The following is a 21,960-nucleotide window of genomic DNA, read 5'->3' as shown; positions in this document are numbered from 1 at the left end:
AAAGTGATGTGGTCCAGTTACGCTGCTCTGATGACTTCCTCTTGAAGTTGTCAGGCTGCACATTTTAAAGTACATAATCTTCATAAATTCTTGCCATGTTTTCTATGCAAAATATTTTTCTAGTAACTAGTAATCGATTGGTTCAGATGCATGTAGTGGGAGTACAAGTACAATACTATTGTACAAGTACAATATTTATTTTGAAATGTAGTAAAGTACAAAGTTCTCTCAAATAAAGTACAGTACAAGTAGGCCTGCCTATAAATTGTACCTGAGTGGAAATGGATTAGATACAATAGAATAGAACAGAAGTACTTTATTAATCCAGTGGGAAATTCAGCACCACAGATCGCTCACAATAAACATTTAGGTAGTCAAAAATAAGAATACACAGTCAAAGATATACTGTACATTCTAAAATATAGGCCTACAGTCCAAAAATAGTCCCTAGTAAAATGTACAGTCAAATGTCAAATGTACAGGAAGATATACAAGGATTTATACAGTCCAGTGCAAAAAAAATTATATTCTTTGTTACTTTCCACCACTGCTGGGTCAACAACACATTGAATCAGGGTAGACTGGCGACATGTGAATCTGTGTTTGGGGGTCATTGACACGAACAAGTGAAATGAACAACAGTACATGAATGAAACCGGCCGAGGGCGCCCTGTCCCCTCCATGATGTCCCCCACGTCCTCCTCCCACCACCCACCCAGTCAGCAGTGAAATCACTCCACTACGTGAAGTAGTTAGTGTCCCGTCCGCTCGGTATAAAGATGTCTGCGACGGGTGGTGGTACAGGCGGCTGTGGACCCGGACCTGGAGGACCCACTTCGGGCGCCGGGTCCGGACCTTCAAACCCCCGCAAGTTCAGCGAGAAGATCGCGCTCCACACCCAGCGGCAGGCCGAGGAGACGGCCGCCTTTCAAGAGGTTATGATGGACATCACCTCTACCAGGGTAAGAAGAACCAGGACGGAGAGAGCAGGCTAGTAGAGGAGGAGGAGGAGGAGGAGAAGCTGTCCGGACGGGCCTCGCCTGGGCTTGTCAACCTCAAACATACCGTTACCATGTTAGCTGGCCTCTCTGGTTTAGGGCTTTATTAGGGTTTTCCTAACAACAACAACACCGACATGGTGTCCTTCCTCGGTTACCTATTTCTGACAACAACGTAAACCACCGTTAGCTTAGCTTGGCTAGCTAACTTGTAGCTGCAGAGAAGGTCCACACTGGCTTGTTTACTGACCGCGATGTAGCTGTCATGTCACTCATGCTAACGTGGTGTTGTTGGGTAGTTATTAACAACACTAACGTAACGTTGATGACATTAGAGTTAAATAGGGCAACTTAACGTTAGCCTGTAGTAGTACTCTCAATGGTTTCTAAACTGATAAACCGGGCGATGTTGCTCAAACGCGTTAATGTTTGACAGGAAGAAGCGATTAAGCTAACGTTAAATTGAAATAATCTGCTGCTGCTGCTGCTGCTAACACCTTTTGACTAAGAAGGGTAGCTGATGTTAACGCTACCTAGTACGGTTAGTTGGGTTATATAGCCGTTTTTTTTGTTACTTTATAATGTAGACAGTTGACTCTGGGTGACGTATAATATAAGTTAACCTTAAACGTATGACATATTAACCAGCTACAGACTAGTGGTACCGTTGTCACCGGTTCACGTACTTTTTTGCATGCAACGACTGAACCATTACATTATGAATTGAAAATGGGGGACCCTGATGTAAACAAGACGAAAGTCTTTCTCTGGTCTGACTGCATCCCCTTAACAATTGTGTGTATTGAGCCGTACTGTATTGTACCCATTCTGCAATCAGTTAATAAAGTTGTCAATCAATCAATCAAAACCAGTTGCTCAACAGTGAGCTAACGTTACAGTGGGCAGTGCCAGTGTGGAGCAGCATCATCATCATGCATGTGGCCAATTATCACAACCGTGTGAGCCTATTAATGTGGGCTACTTTACACAGCCTCCACTCCTAGCTTTGACTGTATGTAAGACTATCACTTAGTAAGCCAACTCTCAAATCCAGCTCACACAACTGTTAATTTGGTAGTGTTTAATTAGGAATTCCACAGTAGGGCTTGCCCTGGTCCTCCCACGTTGAAAGCTTGGCATTTGTCACGGTCATTGCGAGACGTCTTCTCTCCCCATCCCCAGTTGCCTGAGTAAATGGCATGGCGGCTGTTGTAATAATTTTGTTAACGTTAAGGAGAGTCCGTGCTTTCGATGTTGGGAGATATGGAGAGAGGAGTTTGTGAGCCGAGAGAGCTGATGCAGGGGAAGTTGTCATCCTTCCATAAATCGTGAGGTTGGCAGCAGTGCACTGCATTCTCCAGCTCAATTCTGTCAATGGCCCGCCTCCAACTTAGCATCCTCTCTTTCTTTCATTCACACTCCCCGCGTGCACATACACTCTCATTCTTACACACCCGACTCTTCCACCATTCATTGAGGGTGGCCCCATACCGCGGAACTGCCTCTTCTGGGAATTCCTTTGAGGCCCTTGTCGTTTATGGCCCCCAACCCCCATTATACACACACACACACACATACACATGTTTTACTGCAGTAGTGTGTGGGCGGTCCAATCAGCCTAATGGCAACAGGGATGGATAGTACATCACTGGGGTGGGGGGGGGGGGGGGGGGGGGGGGGGGGGTGGTTGCACGTTACCGGTAAACGGAGACGAGGTACTCTGCAAATAACTGATGTGCTGTCTGCTGACTGTGAGGTACCGCGTCAGGAGAAAGAGAATGTGTGCATGTTGGTACCGGCAGTCTGCTTTCACTAGCGGTGGCCGATCTTCACCGTTGTACGTGCGTGGTAAATTTTACCGCAGATGAGACTAGCCTTCGTTCCATCTTCACTGCTGTGAACAGTCAATTCATACGCCAGTGTTCTACCCGTGTGCTTGAGCCTTGATTGATTGAAAATGTTATTAACTGATTGCAGAATGGGTACAATACATTACGGCTCAATACACACAATTGTTAAGGGGATGCAGACTAGACCAGAGAGACTTTCGTCTTGTTTACATCAGGGTCCCCCATTTTCAATTCATAATGACATACACGACATACAGATACATATCATGACATTTATGTCATACATGACATACAGATATACAGTACTGTTACATTTATGACATACAAGATATACAAATATGCATTACTGTTTATCAGAGATCCTAAAAGGAAGAAACTGTACATTAGGAGGGGGGGGGGGGGGTTGGACATTTACGGGGGCCAGTTTCGAATTTCAGCCTCCCGTAGGTGCTCTTTGAAGGTGGGTTGGGATTATTTTACGGGCTGTGGGTAGGGCGTTCCACATTGTTGTGGCATAATTGTGAAACGTGTTTATTCCCTTGTTTGAGCCGAATCTGGGTTGAACTTGAACATGATTTGTGGAGCTCCCTCTGGTGTTGTGGTCGTGGAATTCACTGACCTTTGGGAAGTATCTTAGTGGTGTGTAGTGTATCTTGTAGACCAGGCCCATTGCAAGCTGCTGTACTCTGTCGTCTACTCTAAGCCATCCTAGGATGTCAAAATGGGCAGGGGTGAGGTGGTGGTATGCGTCTTGTTACCGCGGCGAGAGCCGCCATGGGGCCTTTCTTCTAAAGCCAATACTTGTCAATTGTCAATACTCGCAATGAGGTGATTGGCGGCGGCACGTTGTTGCGCACATGAGTGCGAGGCGACAGGTGTACTAGGCGACAGGTGTACTAGGCAGCAGGGCATTCAATGAAGCCAGTGATTCAAATGTATATCACGGACTGTAGGATTTAATTTGTGTCTGGTGCGGTGGATATCAAACCACGTTCTTGGGGGGGATTGTCGGTGTGATTCATGAGCCGGGAGAAACCTGTGAGAAGATGATTTGAATATTGGGGCCTGAGAAGCTCCATGTTGTACAGTAGCTCCTCTCGGTGGCCCCACAGTCTTAACCAGTGGCATGCAGTGGCACGGTTAACCTTCTGTAGTGAAAGGGTTAACCTTCTGTAGTGTGGTAGTTAAAGGTTAACCTTCTGTAGTGTGGTTGTAGTTCAACACTGTTTAAATGTAAAGAGAGAATGGCTTTTTTGTGTGTAAATTCCATTGAAAAAGGTATGAATTGTTGGTGTGTTTTTTGCAGTGGTCCGTATCAAATATGTATTTTTTTATTGTCTGTAGATTATAGTCTGTAGGTCACGGCACCTCCACACCAACACAATATTCCATTTAGAATAATATCTCAAATGTTAAATATCGGCCCGATCAGTCGACCAGAATGACCAGTAAACAGAAGGCCAAGCCCCTCAGCCTACTGAGAGTTAATCGTCTATATTATCTAGTGAACAGAAGGCCACGCCCCCTCAGCCTACTGAGAGTTAATCATCTTATCTAGTGAACAGAAGGCCACGCCCACGCCCCCTCAGCCTACTGAGAGTTAATAATCTATACTAGTGTAGTGAACAGAAGGCCACGCCCCCTCATCCTACTGAGAGTTAATCATCTTATCTAGTGAACAGAAGGCCACGCCCACGCCCCCTCAGCCTACTGAGAGTTAATAATCTATACTAGTGTAGTGAACAGAAGGCCACGCCCCCTCATCCTACTGAGGCTACGTTTAGACGGAGATAGTCTGAACAGAAACCGCAAAAGTCGTCTCACTTTTAATTTTGCGTTTAGACTAGCGTTTTGGGATGGAATTCTGCGTGCAGACGACGCTGTAACGACGGAGCCCCACTGTCACACGATTGGCGCATATGTCACATGACGTGCTGTGAAGACCCGCCCTACTCTGCCTCTGATTCGCAGACTGTGGGTGGGGAATGTGATTGGACCAAAGCAGAGTCACTCACAGACAGTGGGTCCAGTACTAATAGTTGTGATAGCTGCGCGACAGATTCTTGTGTATTTAAAAGTACTGCCAATGTAGCCTTCAGGTGATCGCCATGGATAGAATCAGACATGCTTTGTTTACGCTTCTAGGCTACTGGCGCATGCCTGTGATGTAAGCAGTACGCGCGACGAGAGCCTTGACAACCCTTTCGTCATCGTTTTATGCGGTTTGACAGTTTAGATGATAGCATAAAGGTTTATCGTTTCTAGGAATTCCACCCTGGAAGGTGGTCTCACTTTTTTACGGTTTCACCCCGTAAAAACACTGTTTCCGTATAAACGAAAGGCACATCCGAAAAAATATTTTTGCGGATTCACCTGCTAGCGTTTCCGTCTAAACAGGGCAGAGTTGAGCATCTATTCCAGGGGTTCTCAAACTTTTTCATACCGTGACCCCATTTTATTTAGGAATTTTTTTGGGGACCCCACATCGCGTAATTTCAACGTGGAATTAAGGAATATCAAAATAAAAGCACACGTTGTTGAACTTGATCATGCATATTTATAAGAATTTAATTACAGCACTGTTATCAATACACATTTATAAAACAAGGCATATTTAGCCAGGATATGTTGCCAGAACATAAAAATAAAAATAAAAAATTAAATAATGTTTTACTTGCCAACCAATGTGTGACCCCACTGTCACCTACCCGCAACCCCAATTTGGGTCGCGACCCGTAGTTTGAGAACCACTGATCTATTCGGTTGTTCTGACACGATATTCATGTCCGGGGCCAAATGCTCTGCCTCAGACAGTGGGAGACACTAGGAGCACATACCGCACATTTTTTTTTTATGACTGATCTATTAAAAAAACAGCGCTGCCGCTGAGGCATGTTGAAAAGACCAGAGCCTCAGCCAACGCAGGAAGCTTGGCCCCGGAAACTGTTTATTGGAAGGTTGATATGTCACGAGTCACGACTCAACCCAATACGAGCTAGTGAACAGAACGCAATGCCCCCTCAGTCTATTGAGAGTTGGCTGTGCTCGGAGAGGGTGACCTAAAACACCTGAAGCTGAGAAAATAATACTTATTACATTAAGATTCCACAATAAGCTATTTATGACTGAATTAAAACATAATTGTACTGGATCAGCTCTAATTGACAGGAGACATTGTCCCCCACATGGAGAATTTGTCTTGGCCCTGGGATCAAGTAAAAAACATTGAATGTGCATTATAAAATAAAGATAAAAAAAAACTAAGACCAAGTCAACCAGTGTTTGTCCAGTCATGATGAATAGCTGACTTCAAGGAGATGTGAGATTCAGCAGGCCAATTTTGAATGTTTTGTTTTTGAATGTTTTATATCATTCAGCGTTTCCGTTAGCCGGTAATTACCGGTATTTGACTGGCAAAATCTGTTGAAGTCCGACATATTTAATCTCTCCGGTCATAGTGTCCGGTGAAAATAGTTCCCTCTGGGCACAGTTTGATTATTTGAATTGTATTTGGATGGGCTGGAGTTGGGTGGCCTATGCGATGAACGAAACAATCATTGCGTTTGTTGTCGTTGCTTCGCTCAGCGAGAGCTTGCTGCTGGATTTGCGGAAGGCATGCAGCTGCAGACCCACAGAACCCACCAGCTTTGCTGGCACAGTGCGGTCCCCAGACCTGGAAAGCTGCTCTGCGGGTCTGCAGCTGGATGCTTCTTGCAAACTAACTGCGGCCGGCTCGCGCTGATAACAGCTTTCATTGTTGGACCGGCTGCTTGGTGGAGCAACGATGAAACGAATGTAATGAATCGTTCGTCGCATGGGCTATTTAATTTTGGCCTGTTTTGGTACGGTTCGGGTGGTCAAGTTGTGCTTGGAGGGAGTTGTTTTCACCGGACATTATGACCAGCACCAAGTCGTTGGGACTCGGAGGTGGAGATATACATCACGCAAACCCACGATAATGTTGCCGTCTCTCTCTGCAAAATTTCTCAGTTCTTCGCTTGATATAATTAATACAAATGTCCAATATAACGGAATTCGTTAGCTCATAAAAATGTGATTATAACAGACTGCTGTTTAGTGTCGGACCGACTGCCCACATACGCGGTCTATTTTATTTCAAGTCAGCAGCAGCACGGAGTATCGAGGGACTTATTTTATTTGGAATATATTAATGACTATACGCAAAAGTAGCCTCGTTTTAAGTAACAATATTATAAATCTACATGCCTTGAGGATGACATTCTTTATATAGCCTATATCAATTGTTTTAAAGCTCAATAAACTATGACCGGAATTAATCTCATTTGTCCGGTAGATTGAAATCTTGCAGGTCACGGAGACCGGCAACAATTTTTTCTAACGGAAACCCTGATATCATTTCATCAAACCTTTATTTAAACTCGAAAGTCAACTGAGGTTTCCCTCATTTACAGTCACATCGAGTGTACATACACAAATAAGCAAAAAAAGTAAGGCTGTCAAATATATCGCGTTAATATCGCGTTAACTCCCGATTCTATTAATGCCACAATTTTTTTTAACTCAAGATTAACTAAATTGTTTTTCTTTTTTTTTTTACTAGACTTCACTCAGGTGTATTATTGATGCTCTCATTGGTACTATGTTTGTTTCTGAAGTGTGTGTGTGTGTGTGTGTGTGTGTGTGTGTGTGTGAGATATAGAGAGAGAGGGGGGTGAGAGAGATGAGGAAGGGGCAAAAGAGAAAAAGAGCTGGGAGAGTGTGTGTCAGCGTTTCCGTTAGCCGGTAATTACCGGTTTTTGACCGGCAAAATCTGTTGAAGTCCGACTTATTTAATATCTCCGGTCTTAATGTCCGGTGAAAATAATTCCCTGAGTCTAAGCACAATTTGATTATTTGAATTGTATTAAAATAGGCTAAAATTAAATAGCCTATGCGATGAACGAAACGATCATTACATTTGTTTCCTCGTTGCTTCTAATAATGACAACGACGTTGTCGGCGAGAGCTTAGTGCTGGTGTGCGGACTTTTGTGTGAAGCTGCAGAGCCAGAGAGGCAACGGCACAATGCAGTATTCCAGCAGTACTCCAATTCGGCCATTTTCAGCCAATGTTGGGTGGGGGGCGCTGTTGTGCGGTTCCCAGAAAAGAGCCAATAACAGCTAAATCAGCTTCTCTGCAGCGCCATACTCTTTGCAAATAAGTCGTTGCGAGGTGGAGAGAGTCGTCACGCAAACCACGATAATGTTGCCATCTCTCTGCTTTCTCAGTTCTTCGCTTGATATAATTAATACAAATGTCCAATATAACGGAATTCGTTAGCTCATAAAAATGTGATTATAACAGACTGCTGTTTAGTGTCGGACCGACTGCCCACATACGCGGTCTATTTTAGTTCAAGTCAGCAGCAGCACGGAGTATCGAGGGACTTATTTTATTTGGAATATATTAATTAATGACTGTATACGCAAAAGTAGCCTAGTTTTAAGTAATAATATTATAAATCTACATGCCTTGAGGATGACATTCTTTATATTGCCTGCCTATCAATTGTTTTAAAGCTCAATAAACTATGACCGGAATTAATCTCATTTGTCCGGTAGATTGAAATCTTGCAGGTCACGGAGACCGGCAACAATTTTTTCTAACGGAAACCCTGGTGTGTGTGTGAGGGAGAGAGGGGGGTGTGTGTGATTAATCAGCCCTTGTGTGTGTGAATGTAACAAGTTCCTAACGTTTTCTTTCCCCTATTATTTCATGCACACTTTATTCATTGTTTTAAATTATTCTTTTCTTTTAAGTTATTTTGTGCATCACTCTGTTTTGAATTTGATGCAAATTTGCAATGCATGAGGGTCATCCTTTTGTGTTAAATGGCTGCACAAAGCAAGCATTTGTTGACTCGCATGTTGATAAGAGTATTAAAACTTGGAACTTGAAAAAGATCTGTTTAAGGTATAAAAAAAAAGAAAAAGAAAAAAAATTCGATTAATTTGCGATTAATCGCGAGTTAACTATGGACAATCATGCGATTAATCGAGTTAAATATTTTAATCGTTTGACAGCACTAAAAAAAAGGCATATTGTTTGTTTCTTGCAGAATGCAATTTTTACGGATACCCAATACAATACACTGTTTTGGGACTATATGAGTTAACACTACTGAAAGTGCAGATAGGATGTTTTCCCCCACTTATTTAAAGGGGAGATGAAGCATAGCGATAAACACATAGTCATAGCATCAAATTCGTATTTAGATAAACCACAGAAAAAATCACGTTATAAAAATAAGGCGTTTCTAAGAAAAAACGATTTGTAATGTCCATTTATGTAGCATTTATGAACATGTGCGCCGCCATTTTGTTGCTGACGTCACGGTGTTGGTTTGGTGTATACACTGCTGGTTAGCTGCATAGTAAACATGGACTGTCGGGTCAGTCAAATGTTGCCTACCAAACAACGGGACCGCGGTGGTTCTTTTTGTATTGCTCCTGGCTGTTCAAACTAATTTTACCGTGTGAAAGAGAGAGGAAAGTTGGTTAATTTCCACAAACTACCAGTGAAAAAAAACAGTGTTGTTGGCATGTTGGCTCAGGCTGGCTGCACTCAGGCGGCGCGATCAGCCTGTTGGACAGGGAATGAAGATCTCCAGCGAACACTTCATTGCCTCGGATTATGTTGTTGGGGGTGGGAGGTTTGTCCAGAAGACCACTAATCAGCTGAAGCCTGATGCGGTTCCCTCGGTCTTCGACAGACAGACCGGCGCAGGCAGTTCAGCGTCTGGAGCATTTAGCCTGCTGGCTACCTAGCTCCAGGTCAACCAGCCGGGCGTCGGGACCATTTAGTCCACTAGCCATCGCTCCGGGAGCTAACGCCGGTACCCGGCTGGTGCTAACTAACTAGCCATCGCTCCGGGAGCTAACGCCGGTACCCGGCTGGTGCTAACTAACTAGCCATCGCTCCGGGAGCTAACGCCGGTACCTGGCGCTAGGTAGCCCGCAGGCTAAGTCGCGACCCAAAATTTTGAACCACTATGATTTATGTAAAAAAATGCAGTAATACGCAATCTTTCAAAACATGAAATAAACACAAAAAAGTGCAACAAAAGTGCAACTATTGCTAAAAAACCAATGAAATTAAATAATAATAATAAATAATTATGCTTCTTAGCAGACTTCTTAGCTTAACATAACAGACCTACAGTAAGTTTGGGGGAACTAATGGGATAACTGGGGTTGCAACAAAAGTGCAACTAGGGCTAAAAACCCAATGAAATTAAATGATAATAATAAATAATTATGCTTCTTAGCAGACTTCTTAGCTTAACATAACAGACCTACAGTAAGTTTGGGGGAACTAATGGGATAACTGGGGTTGCAACAAAAGTGCAACTAGGGCTAAAAACCCAATGAAATTAAATGATAATAATAAATAATTATGCTTCTTAGCAGACTTCTTAGCTTAACATAACAGACCTACAGTAAGTTTGGGGGAACTAATGGGATAACTGGGGTTGTAACAAAAGTGCAACTAAGGGCTAAAAACACACTGAAATAATAAATAATATATCCTTCTTAGCAGACTTCTTAGTTTAACATGCAGGGAACTAATGGGATAACTGGGGATGTTGTTTGCTCCTGACAAGAGTCTCAAAGTCTGGGGTGATGGTAGACAAAGCAACTCTGAGGTCATGCTCAATGTCCAATCTGTTCCTCCGCTTTGTCTTCAGCTGGACCAGATGACATCTGTGCTGGCCATATTAAAACTCATTAACTCTCAATAACTGTCAAACTAAATGTGTGAGCCTTGGGATATGTGTGAGATAATGTGCAAAATAAATCAACTTTTTACGTGTTTCCTGTCGCATGGGCCTACAGTAGTTCTGTGACATGGGCCTACAGCAGTTACAGTGGTTCTGTTTCCTGTCACATGGGCCTACAGTAGTTAGTGGTTCTGTTTCCTGTCACATGGGCCTATAGTAGTTACAGGTGGTATGTTTCCTGTCACATGGGCCTATAGTAGTTACAGTGGTTCTGTTTCCTGTCACATGGGCCTATAGCAGTTACAGTGGTTCTGTTTCCTGTCACATGGGCCTACAGTAGTTAGTGGTTCTGTTTCCTGTCACATGGGCCTATAGTAGTTACAGGTGTTATGTTTCCTGTCACATGGGCCTACAGTAGTTACAGATGTTCCGTTTCCTGTCACATGGGCCTACAGTAGTTACAGATGTTCTGTTTCCTGTCACATGGGCCTACACTACAGTAGTTCCGTTTCCTGTCACATGGGCCTACAGTAGTTCCGTTTCCTGTCACATGGGCCTAGTTCTGTTTCCTGTCACATGGGCCTACAGTAGTTATAGTAGTTATTTGGTCCCGACAAGTGATTCTGAGAAGTTACTCAAAAGTCAAAGCTCATTTCTTCTGTAAGTGAATGATTATACGTCAGACTTGCTTAACCTCAACACCAGTATACCAGTTTGCTTTGTGAATGATTCTCCTCATGGAGCTCTTAGTGTATTTCTTTGTGAATGATTCTCCTTGTGGAGCTCTTAGTGTATTTATTTGTGAATGATTCTCCTTTGTGGAGCTCTTAGTGTATTTCTTTGTGAATGATTCTCCTTTGTGGAGCTCTTAGTGTATTTCTTTGTGAATGATTCTCCTTTGTGGAGCTCTTAGTGTATTTCTTTGTGAATGATTCTCCTCGTGGAGCTCTTAGTGTATTTATTTGTGAATGATTCTCCTTTGTGGAGCTCTTAGTGTATTTATTTGTGAATGATTCTCCTTTGTGGAGCTCTTAGTGTATTTCTTTGTGAATGATTCTCCTTTGTGGAGCTCTTAGTGTATTTCTTTGTGAATGATTCTCCTCGTGGAGCTCTTAGTATTTCTTTGTGAATGATTCTCCTCGTGGAGCTCTTAGTGTATTTCTTTGTGAATGATTCTCCTTTGTGGAGCTCTTATAGTATTTCTTTGTGAATGATTCTCCTCGTGGAGCTCTTATAGTATTTCTTTGTGAATGATTCTCCTCGTGGAGCTCTTAGTGTATTTCTTTGTGAATGATTCTCCTTTGTGGAGCTCTTATAGTATTTCTTTGTGAATGATTCTCCTCGTGGAGCTCTTAGTGTATTTCTTTGTGAATGATTCTCCTTTGTGGAGCTCTTAGTGTATTTCTTTGTGAATGATTCTCCTTTGTGGAGCTCTTATAGTATTTCTTTGTGAATGATTCTCCTTTGTGGAGCTCTTAGTGTATTTCTTTGTGAATGATTCTCCTTTGTGGAGCTCTTAGTGTATTTCTTTGTGAATGATTATCCTTTGTGGAGCTCTTATAGTATTTCTTTGAATGATTCTCCTTTGTGGAGCTCTTATAGTATATGTCGTTGGCTGCTGCCATGAGGGGTATTCAATGTTGTGACCTTTAAATGTTTGTGTTTCAAATTTACCACAGATTCTTATGTGGGTTGTAGTCAACTCCCAAGTGCATGAAAGTAGAATATGATTTAATAAGGGTAGCCTGTTTTTGTATGGTCAGTCCAGTCAACGTTAAACAATAATTTAGTGAGACAGTTATTGAGAGTAAATGAGTTTGAAATGAATATGGCCACCGGTCATCAGGGACATTGAATCCTCAATGAAATGAGAAAAAAAAAATATGAATACTGTACCTTGTCGTCTTATAGGAAACTGCTACCTTATCATTTCACTGAGCTGTAATTAACACAACACAAGGATTCAATGTCCCCGATGACATCACTGGTGGCCATATTCAAACTAAATTACTCTCAATAACTGTCTCATCAAGTTATCTTTGTTTAATTGTGGATGTGTGAGATTATGTGCAAAATAGATCAGCATTGCGATGTGATCTATATGCATGCTACTAACCCAACCCCCTCCAATGTACAGTCATTTACCTAGTATGGTCGTGTCAATAGTCCAATGTACAATTTTGTTTGTTTGTACAGAGTCCCCCCCCCCCCCCCCTCAATGTACAGTTTTGCTTGTTTATACAATGTGCCCCCCCCCCCCCCCACCCACCTCCAATGTAAATTACCCAGTATGGTTGTCAATATCCCAGTGTACCCAACCCCCCCCACCCAACCTCCTCCAATGTACAGTTTCTACGTCAAATGTATATACTCCCTTTTCTTGACTCCTTCTGTATCACAAACGGTACTGTATTTGCAAATCTGGTATGTCATAAATGTATAGATGTAGCAGTACTGACTATCTGTATGTCATGTATGTCATATATGTCCTGATGAATTGAAAATGGGGGACCCTGGTGTAAACAAGACGAAAGTCTTTCTCTGGTCTGCATCCCCTTAACAATTGTGTGTATTGAGCTGTACTGTATTGTACCCATTCTGCAATCTGTTAATAAAGTTTTCAATCAATCAATCAATCCTCCCTGCTTAAAAAGCTGGATTCTGCGTAGAGCTGCCGCGGTATTGATGTTTTCCTTACCGCACAAATTTGCGAAATATTTCCTACCGCCGCGGTTATCGCACAAAAAAAAAGAAGAAAAAAAAGTTTGAATGCATTTTTTTCTTTTCTTTTTTTTGTAGTATACTCTTTATAGCATATAGCCTGCCTCTAGTCTAAATGTCTATCTTTAGAGGATGACTTTGCAGCATGAATATTGTTTGGGATTCGGCAAGCACGCATTCGTTATTGAAAGTGAAACACTGATTCGAAGTCTCCCCTCTGGTAGTGCGCCGTTCACTCGGTGTCGCGGGCAGCGGTGGTAGCGCCCGATGGTTACCCCCCTTGACCCTTTCTTCTTCTTATTATTATAAGTTACTACTTATGATTAACAAAGGCATTCGATGTGTGTTCTATTATGATATGTGTGTAGTGTTCTGATAACGACTTGGTGAAGCGACGTCGAGATTCATTTGGTTTGGCAGCGGGAGCTAGATTTGCGAGAAGCATGCAACTGCAGAGCCGCAGAGCTGACAGTTGTGCGCGCACAGTGCAATACTCCAATTCAGCCATTGGCAATTCAGCTGTTGGGTGGGTGGCGCTGCTGAGCTTCCCCAGACCGGACCTGAGAGCGCCGCTGGCTCTGTGGCTCTGCAGTTGCATACTTCTCGCAAATCTAGCTCCTGCTGCCAAACCAGCGGAGATATAATAGTCATCACGCAACGTTTATATTTCACGATAATGTTGCCGTCTCTCTCTGCCAAATTTCTCAGTTCTTCGCTTGATATAATTAATACAATGTCCAATATAACGAAATTCGTTAGCTCATAAAAATGTGATTATAACACACTGCTGTATTTAATGTCGGCCGACTGCCGTGCATTGCTTTGGTTGAGAGTATTATTATAAAAAACAGCGGTGATGTGGTATTCAGCTAAACTCTGCGGTGGGCGTGATGTAACAGCGATACCGCGGTAATCGCGGCAGCTCTAATTCTGCGTACCGTACTGCCATACGTTTTTTAACGGGTGCAGGCTCTCTCACCCACCACTGCACTTTGTATCAGTCCATAGGATGATCCTCTCGATACCAAAGAAGACAATCACACATGTTGATTTTTATCCTTAAGTCATTGCTAGGTAAGCTGCCCTTATATATCTCCAGACTTCTGTCCTTTTATACTTGCTTTTTTAATACCAGGCGACCAGCAAATGGGATGCTTTTAAATGTTCCTTTGATGCAGTCAGAGCTTGGTAAAGCTGCATTCTCCCACTATTCTCCCTTTTTATGGAATACGCTGCAAGTAAAACTTTGTCTAGAGGCACTTCCTACTGTAAATGCGTTTAAAGGTATGCTATGACTAGCCCTTCATGAAACATGTAATTGTTTTACCTGATGCTATTGCTGATGTGATTATGCTCCTTGCCACTGCACAAATGGCCTTCTGTATTTATATTTGAATTGTATGTTTTTTTGTTTAATGCCCTGTTTTATGTTGAAACTTGTTGTGTGCCGTGTTGGTCAGGACTAGAGATGTTCTGATACCATTTTTTTCCTTTCCCATCCGATTCCGATACCTAAGCTTTGGGTATCGGCCGATACTGATCCGATACCATTTTTTTTTATTATATACATGATGATGATGATGACTGTTTTATATATACTGTTTTTTAGTAATAACTAGAAAGTAATGGTATTTATTCAACAACAGGTGATTGTATAGATTTGTATTAGTATCATTAATCAATGAGTGGGGCTGCAGCACTGAAGATATACCCTACTCCAATGATCCACACGGACATTATTAGTTGCTGCACTTGCTACCAGAAGGCTCCGGTTCAGTTAGTAGTAGAGGCTCTGTTGTGATTTTTGCACAATAAATATTCAACATTCTCTTTTGAGACTCCGCCTAAGACTCTTATCATTTGGCACTAAAAGCGAAACATTGTCACCGATATGGCTGTCCGCAACATGTCATTAATTGTGTACGCGAGGTGGTTCAGTGACGACGCTAACGTGAGCTAGGTTAGCTAGCATGAGCTACCGGCAGATGGAAAGACTAACGTTACTGGTGAAAATGTGATTTACGTTGGAATACTCCTTTGCCAACTTGCTGTACTTTGCTTGCAGGTCTGCAGCCATTATTGCTGGATTATGAATAGCCCCAACTTTAGCCAAGGTAACGTTATGGCTAAACCTTTAACGTTAGTTAACGCTAGCTTTCGGTTAGCTGTTCAATGCTAATAACACCACCAAGCGAACCCATCTGAGCTCCCCGTCAACACCGCTCTGTCGGGAGGATGGCATTTAAGAAAGTATCTGCTGTTAAAATGACAAACAGCATTGACACTTTAATTCACGGTCGGTTAAACACATGTTTGTTTTATAATGCTCACTCAACAGACCGCAGTGTTGTTGATAAATTACGTGGTATCGGAGCGCAGCATTAGAGGGTACTCTACTCGCCGATACCGATACCAGCATTTTAGGCAGTATCGGCGGCATTTCCGATACTGGTATCTGCATCGGAACAACTCTAGTCAGGACTCCCTGGAAGAAGAGATCTTGTATCTTTTTAACCCTTTTACAGTTTTACTACCACACTACAGAAGGTTAACCTTTCACTACCACACTACAGAAGGTTAACCTTTCACTACCACACTATAGACGGTCTGTAGTGTGGTAGTGAAACTGGGTTAACCCTTTGTAGTGTGGTAGTGAAAGGTTAACAGTCTATAGCGTGGTAGTGAAAGGGTTAACCCTTTGTAGTGTGGTAGTGAAAGGGTTAACCATTTGTGAATGAATGAATGAAATGAGAACTTTATTTAACAGATTGCAGAATGGGTACAGTACGGCTCAATACACACTTGTTAAGGGGATGCAGACCAGAGAAAGACGTTTGTCTTGTTTACATCAGGGTCCCCCATTTTCAATTCATAGTGACATTTATGACATACACAACATATATGACATCATGACATTTATGGCATAGGGACATAGATGACATACAGGTATATAGTACTGTTACATTTGTGACATATACGATATGCAAATATACAGTACTGTTACCCATAGATCCTGACAGAGTATATACATATGATGGGGAGGAGACTAGGGATGCACCGAATATTCGGCCACCGAAAATTATCGGCCGAAAATGGTTAAAAAGGGCACTTTCGGCACCGAAAGTTTTAGCACCGAAAATATATCACTGAATGTCAAATAACAGGGTTACGTTCGTAACCTAACGTGTTGTTGTGATGACGTAATCAAAACGCGGCTACAGACATAGCATGCGCAACGTGTAACGTGAGCAGCTTGGCAGCTCTTCCTGCGTTCTACAGCCTGTGATAACTCCTCTTGTCTTGGGACGCTGTTTCTTTTTTATTTTTAGCGTTTATCGCTTTTTCTGGTCAAGCATGACCGACAGAAACAGGTTGAATGGGATGTAGAGTAGGGGAAGACACTCTGAGAAAATACGGCTGGTCCGGGAATCGAACTTGTGTACCCCAGATCCGTGACGAGCACGGTTGTCCCCGACGCAGAAATAGCGCCGAGGTACGCGGTGAGCTACGGGAGCTCGCCCGAGTCGCGCTGTTTCTATGTAAACTCTGCGAGCAACGCATCCAATAAATGCGTCTTTAACATGCTTTATATCCTCGCCATTACTATATGCCCGTCGTGGTTAAAAACCTTTTTAACTAACGTTAGCGTTAAGCTAGCTAACAACGCTTCCATTCCTCTTTCACTAGTCTCTTTAACTACGTCATCCCCCGCTGAGTCACGGGAGATGTAGTAAATACAACAGTCCTTCCATGTATGCTAGAACGCCGTGAATTATGACTCAGTAACCACTACAGTAGAGCCATATGAAATCCGTTTAATTTTTTTCCAAATTCCATTTTTTCCGTTTTAATATTTCAGAATTCTGTATTTTGCTTTGTACGCTCATTTTACCATCAGAAATAGTGTCTAATAAGTGGGAATGTATAAATGTCCACAATTTAATAAGATATAACAGTCCATTTAATAGGGCTGTCTTAAATACTTCGAAGCTTCGTTCGATGGGCATGGGATTCGAATATGAAAAAAAATAAATTGATTATTAAAAAGAAAATAATAATAATTATATATATACTTGCAAAATCAACTCTGCGTCTCTTTGTTAACCCTTTAATCGCCATGCTTATTCTGCCGATGACGCTGTACAGCAGGGGTGTCAAACTCATTTTCACAGAGGGCCACATCAGCATTATGGTTGCCCTCAAAGGGCCAAAGACCGTATAAATGTTAATGTAATGTAAAATAAATGTAGCTACACATTTACATATTGTTAAACATGTTGTTTCTGTATTTATTACTTATTCAAGTTATACATATTGCATATGCATTTGCATAAATGTAAAAATATATGTTAGCTTATGTTATTTTAACAAATAATTTTTGTTTATCAGAACCCCATATTACTCCATCAATCAATGATCAAACCATTCAAGTAAATAACAAAGAAGAATATCATCAAATACAAGCTATGACATTAAGTTTGTTCAAAACCTTTTTGTCACAGTCAAGAGGGGCAGAACTAACAACTGTGAGCTGCAAAGAACACGTGGGACAGATGTAGCAGATGTTACAAAAACAAATGGCTGCACACAACCTTGCAGAGGCCATACATCCAACTAATGGAAGATAGTTTAATTAACTTTAATTAACAGATTGCAGAATGGGTACAGTACAGTACAGCTCAATACACACAATTGTTAAGGGGATGCAGACCAGAGAAAGACTTTCGACTTGTTTACATCAGGGTCCCCCATTTTCAATTCGTAATGAAATTGCTATTATGTGTCTGCATGAACACACAACTGTAACTGTACTCAAAAATAACAAAATAAGGGTTGTCTCAGTTCACAACTATATTGGTCAAGTTTTGGGTGGGACGCCTATTGCTTATTAACAGCGGAGGAGTGCTGCCGAGTGCTTCCGCGTTTTCCCTGATTGGCTGCGACACGCCCCGTGGCAGGCGCGGCAACCGCAGAGCAGAGCGGCAGAGCGGTATCACCCAATCCAATCCAATGATGTGCGATACCATCCGGGAGACGATAGGCCCTTTAGGTATTTGCCCTTTTCGAGCTCAGACCCATTCCCAATGATAACGTCAGGCTGGATGGATGAAAAATTTATGGATATTGCTAATAAAAGAAATAACGATTAAAACCCGAGTTTTCTCGGGTCTTGGCACTCAACGTATGGCAAGTTAACCCGACTAATCTCATGTTTGGCACTGAATGGGTTAATGTCAAGTCCTGTGTGGTAGTGAAAGTGTTAACCCTTTTGTAGTGTGGTAGTGAAAGTGTTAACCCTTTGTAGCGTGGTAGTGAATGTCTTAACCCTTTGTAGTGTGGTAGTGAAAGCGTTAACCCTTTGTAGTGTGGTAGTGAAAGCGTTAACCCTTTGTAGTGTGGTAGTGAAAGGGTGGAATTGAACATTGAGGAACTTTGTACCAATGCCAGAATGCAATGAAGACTTGAACCTGTGACTCTGTAGAGCTGCTCCTTCTCCTACGGCAGCCTGTTTAGGTTAAATGTGGTAAAAACCACGTGATCCAGATTTACCGGTTTCTGTGGGTGTTTTTTAAATAGTGCAAGTCTGTAGTTTTGTTACTTTTATTGCAACACAAGCAAAATAATTTTCTTTTTGAATGGTGAAAATATTTCCTTCTATTCGCCTGCTTGTTTTCTCACTTCAAACAACCAAAGGTGTGACAGAGTCCTCGCCTCACCAAATGAATCACACAAATGCTCCAGGGCACGGTTCAATTTAAAGGGGCACTTCACCAAAACATTGCTGATTTTTATTTTGCACATAATCTCGCACACGTCCAAAAACAACTAGTGCTGTCAGGCGACTAAAAAGATTAATCTAATTAATTACAGGATTTGTAATTAATTAATCTTTAATCGCATTTTAATCGCATAACCATTTTAGCCCTGATATTCTATATTCTATAATCATATTTCAAATTGCATGTGTCCGGATGGCAGAATTCAGTACTTTATCTACAAAACCTTCTGTTTAATCATCTTCCATTTATTAATTTGCTTAGATTTTTCAGGTCTGGTCAATTTTAGCATGGTGTTATTCACAGTCAAAGATAAAAAAAATATAATTGATATTCTCATTTGGTTCATTACAATTTACTCAAGCCTAGTAGACACAGTATTTCTGACACTGGGAATACATTCCCTGAGATCCATAGATGTCCCTAGAATCAGATACCAAGAACATGCAAATGGCCCATATTAAAAAAAAATATCTGTAAATGTGTATTCTACGTTCTTATGGAATGAATGGGATAAAAAAAAATTATATAAAAAAAATAAAGACATTTTTAAATACATTTTCATAACGTGATAATTTGCTGTGTAATTAATTAATCTAATTAACGCGATAAACTGACAGTCCTAAAAACAACACAAGGATTCAATGTCCCAGATGACCTGACCGGTGGCCATATTCATTAACTCATTTACTCTCAATAACTGTCAAACAAAATCTCCCCCCCCCCTGCTTTTTCCGTCTTTCTCCCATCCCAATGTTAGTCGTTATGCCAATTCCCAATCCCCTTCCTGGTCGTTGCGCACTCTACCCCCTACCGTCTGTCTGGGAGAGTGGAGGCTATCACATGCTTCCTCCGACACATGTGCAGCCAATCAACCGCTTCTTTTCACCTGGCAGCGCGGACTCTCACTGGGAGAGTGTAACGTGTGGAAGGATCACACTACCTCTCCCAGATCCTTCCCTCCGCTGTGCAGGCGCCCGACCGAACTGTAGGAGTCGCTGTTTAAAACGACCAGGACCCACCCTCACCGGCTGCCAATTGTGTCAGTATGGACGGTCGACCAAGCCGGAGGTACCGCTGGCAGTTGGATTCGATCCCACTGTCTCTGCGGTGGTAGACAGACTCTTAGTCCGCTGCACTACCCGGCCGCGCCAAAGTGGCCCGTTTTAAACTAAACAAAAAAAGCATCTGTATAAAGTAAGGCCGGGCCGTTAACCCATTCTCCGCCTCCACTTTGATTCGTCCTAATCCCTTCTCTGCCAGCTATTTTGTCTATGGATATGTTCACCTACTTTGCAGGGCTATAACTTTTTAAATTGTATTGCTAAATTGACATTACTATGGCCCATTCAACATCGATTAGCTATTGTTCAGGGTGTAGGAACGTTTTACTTTTTCATTCACACATTCATATAAAAATACTGTCTAGAGTATAAATATGTTTTTATCGTTTTCTGCAGTAATTCATAGAACGTGAGATATAGCCATTTATGCATATATTACATCATCAAATGCAGTTTGCTAGCGATTGACGTCAGATAAAAAATTTCAATTGTACAAGCCAGGTCCTAAACGTCATGACTCATCATCTGCTGGTGACCGGAGGGGGGGGGGAGGGGGGGGGGGTGGTGGTGTTGTTTATAATGCAATGACCGACGTTAAATGAATCATGTAGTATGGGTGATATGTTGATCATAGCAGTTTGTATGGATAATAATAATCAAACACGCTGAAACTCACCGCAGCTTCCTCTGACCGTTGGGTGATCAGCGTGGAGCAGAAAGATCGCTATTATGGGATATTGATCTAGACCAGGGGTCAGCAACCTTTTTGACATAGAGTGCCTGTTTGAAATATAGTTGTAACTAGTGTGCCTCAACAATATTCCATGCATCGTAATTTCTCATAATCTGGTATTTTTAATGAAAATGTTTACATTATTACATCATTATTGTTATTGTTATTATTAACAATATTATTATGATGGTTGTATCAACCATAAATCTGAGTTTGGGGGGGGGGGGGGGGGTGGGAATGCAATGCAGACAAACAGCTGCATACAGTGCGACCATTTCACTCACATTTGCCCATTCATTTTTGGACACTGTACGTGTGCTGTCATAGCTCCACCTACAGGCCTAATGGAGAACACCAGGAGAACACCAGGATGTGAATGGAGGGTGAATGTGAGGTATATCATGTAAATAAGTTTTGATTGATCGCAAGACTACACTGTAAAAAAAGAATTAAGTTACCAGAACTTTAAAATATTGATATTCAGTTACTGTGCATTAAGGTTTTCAGTTTTCAATCCATAATAAGTTAACAGAAAAATAAATACACAACCACATTATTTCAACCTAATAAAACTATGTTTATTGTCATTGTTTTAAGAACGCAAGTTGACTTGGTAATACTCACATTTTGAGTAAATTTGAGCTTTTAACGTGTGCAATGTTCAATGAAATAGAAAAATAAATAATAAAATTTGTTGATTAATCCCACTGGTCACAATGGTCACCGTAATAATGTTTTTGTTATAAGGCTCTGCAAATGTTACTGAATGATGTAGCAATGTATTTCCAGCTAAATTGAAATAATAAACAAATAAAGGGTCTCAATTAAATATGTGGTAGTAAAAAGAAACTGTGGGAGGATTTCAACAAGATAAATGCGACAACAGTGCAAAATATTTCACTATAATGTTTCAAAGCAAAATGCATTTTTTATTTTTTTTAGTGCTGCCCCCTGTGCCTATGAAAATGCCCCCGCGTGCCTGTGCAGGCACGCGTGCCTAGGGTTGCCTACCCCTGATCTAGACGAACCATTTCCGGGTTGTATAATAATATATACGTCCAAATAACGTTGTTTAT

General features: G+C 41.8%; 1 protein-coding gene across 1 annotated transcript in view; it reads left to right on the top strand.

Moving 5' to 3' along the window:
- Window positions 1–779: 779 nt before the first annotated feature.
- LOC311246161 (CREB-regulated transcription coactivator 2) overlaps window positions 780–21,960 on the top strand; it is a gene marked incomplete at its 5' end in the record, with an annotated part of 89,211 nt that continues 68,030 nt past the window's right edge. Inside the window, one exon of the mRNA XM_084336277.1 lies at window positions 780–962. Coding sequence (XP_084192403.1) covers window positions 780–962 — 183 coding nt within the window. The remainder of the gene's footprint in view (window positions 963–21,960) is intronic.

Source organism: Notolepis coatsorum (assembly GCF_963971535.1).
Source record: "Notolepis coatsorum genome assembly, chromosome: 19".
NCBI classification, from domain to species: domain Eukaryota; kingdom Metazoa; phylum Chordata; class Actinopteri; order Aulopiformes; family Paralepididae; genus Notolepis; species Notolepis coatsorum.
Note: the sequence above shows the minus strand (reverse complement) of the source record. Positions and strands in the feature narration are given on the sequence as shown.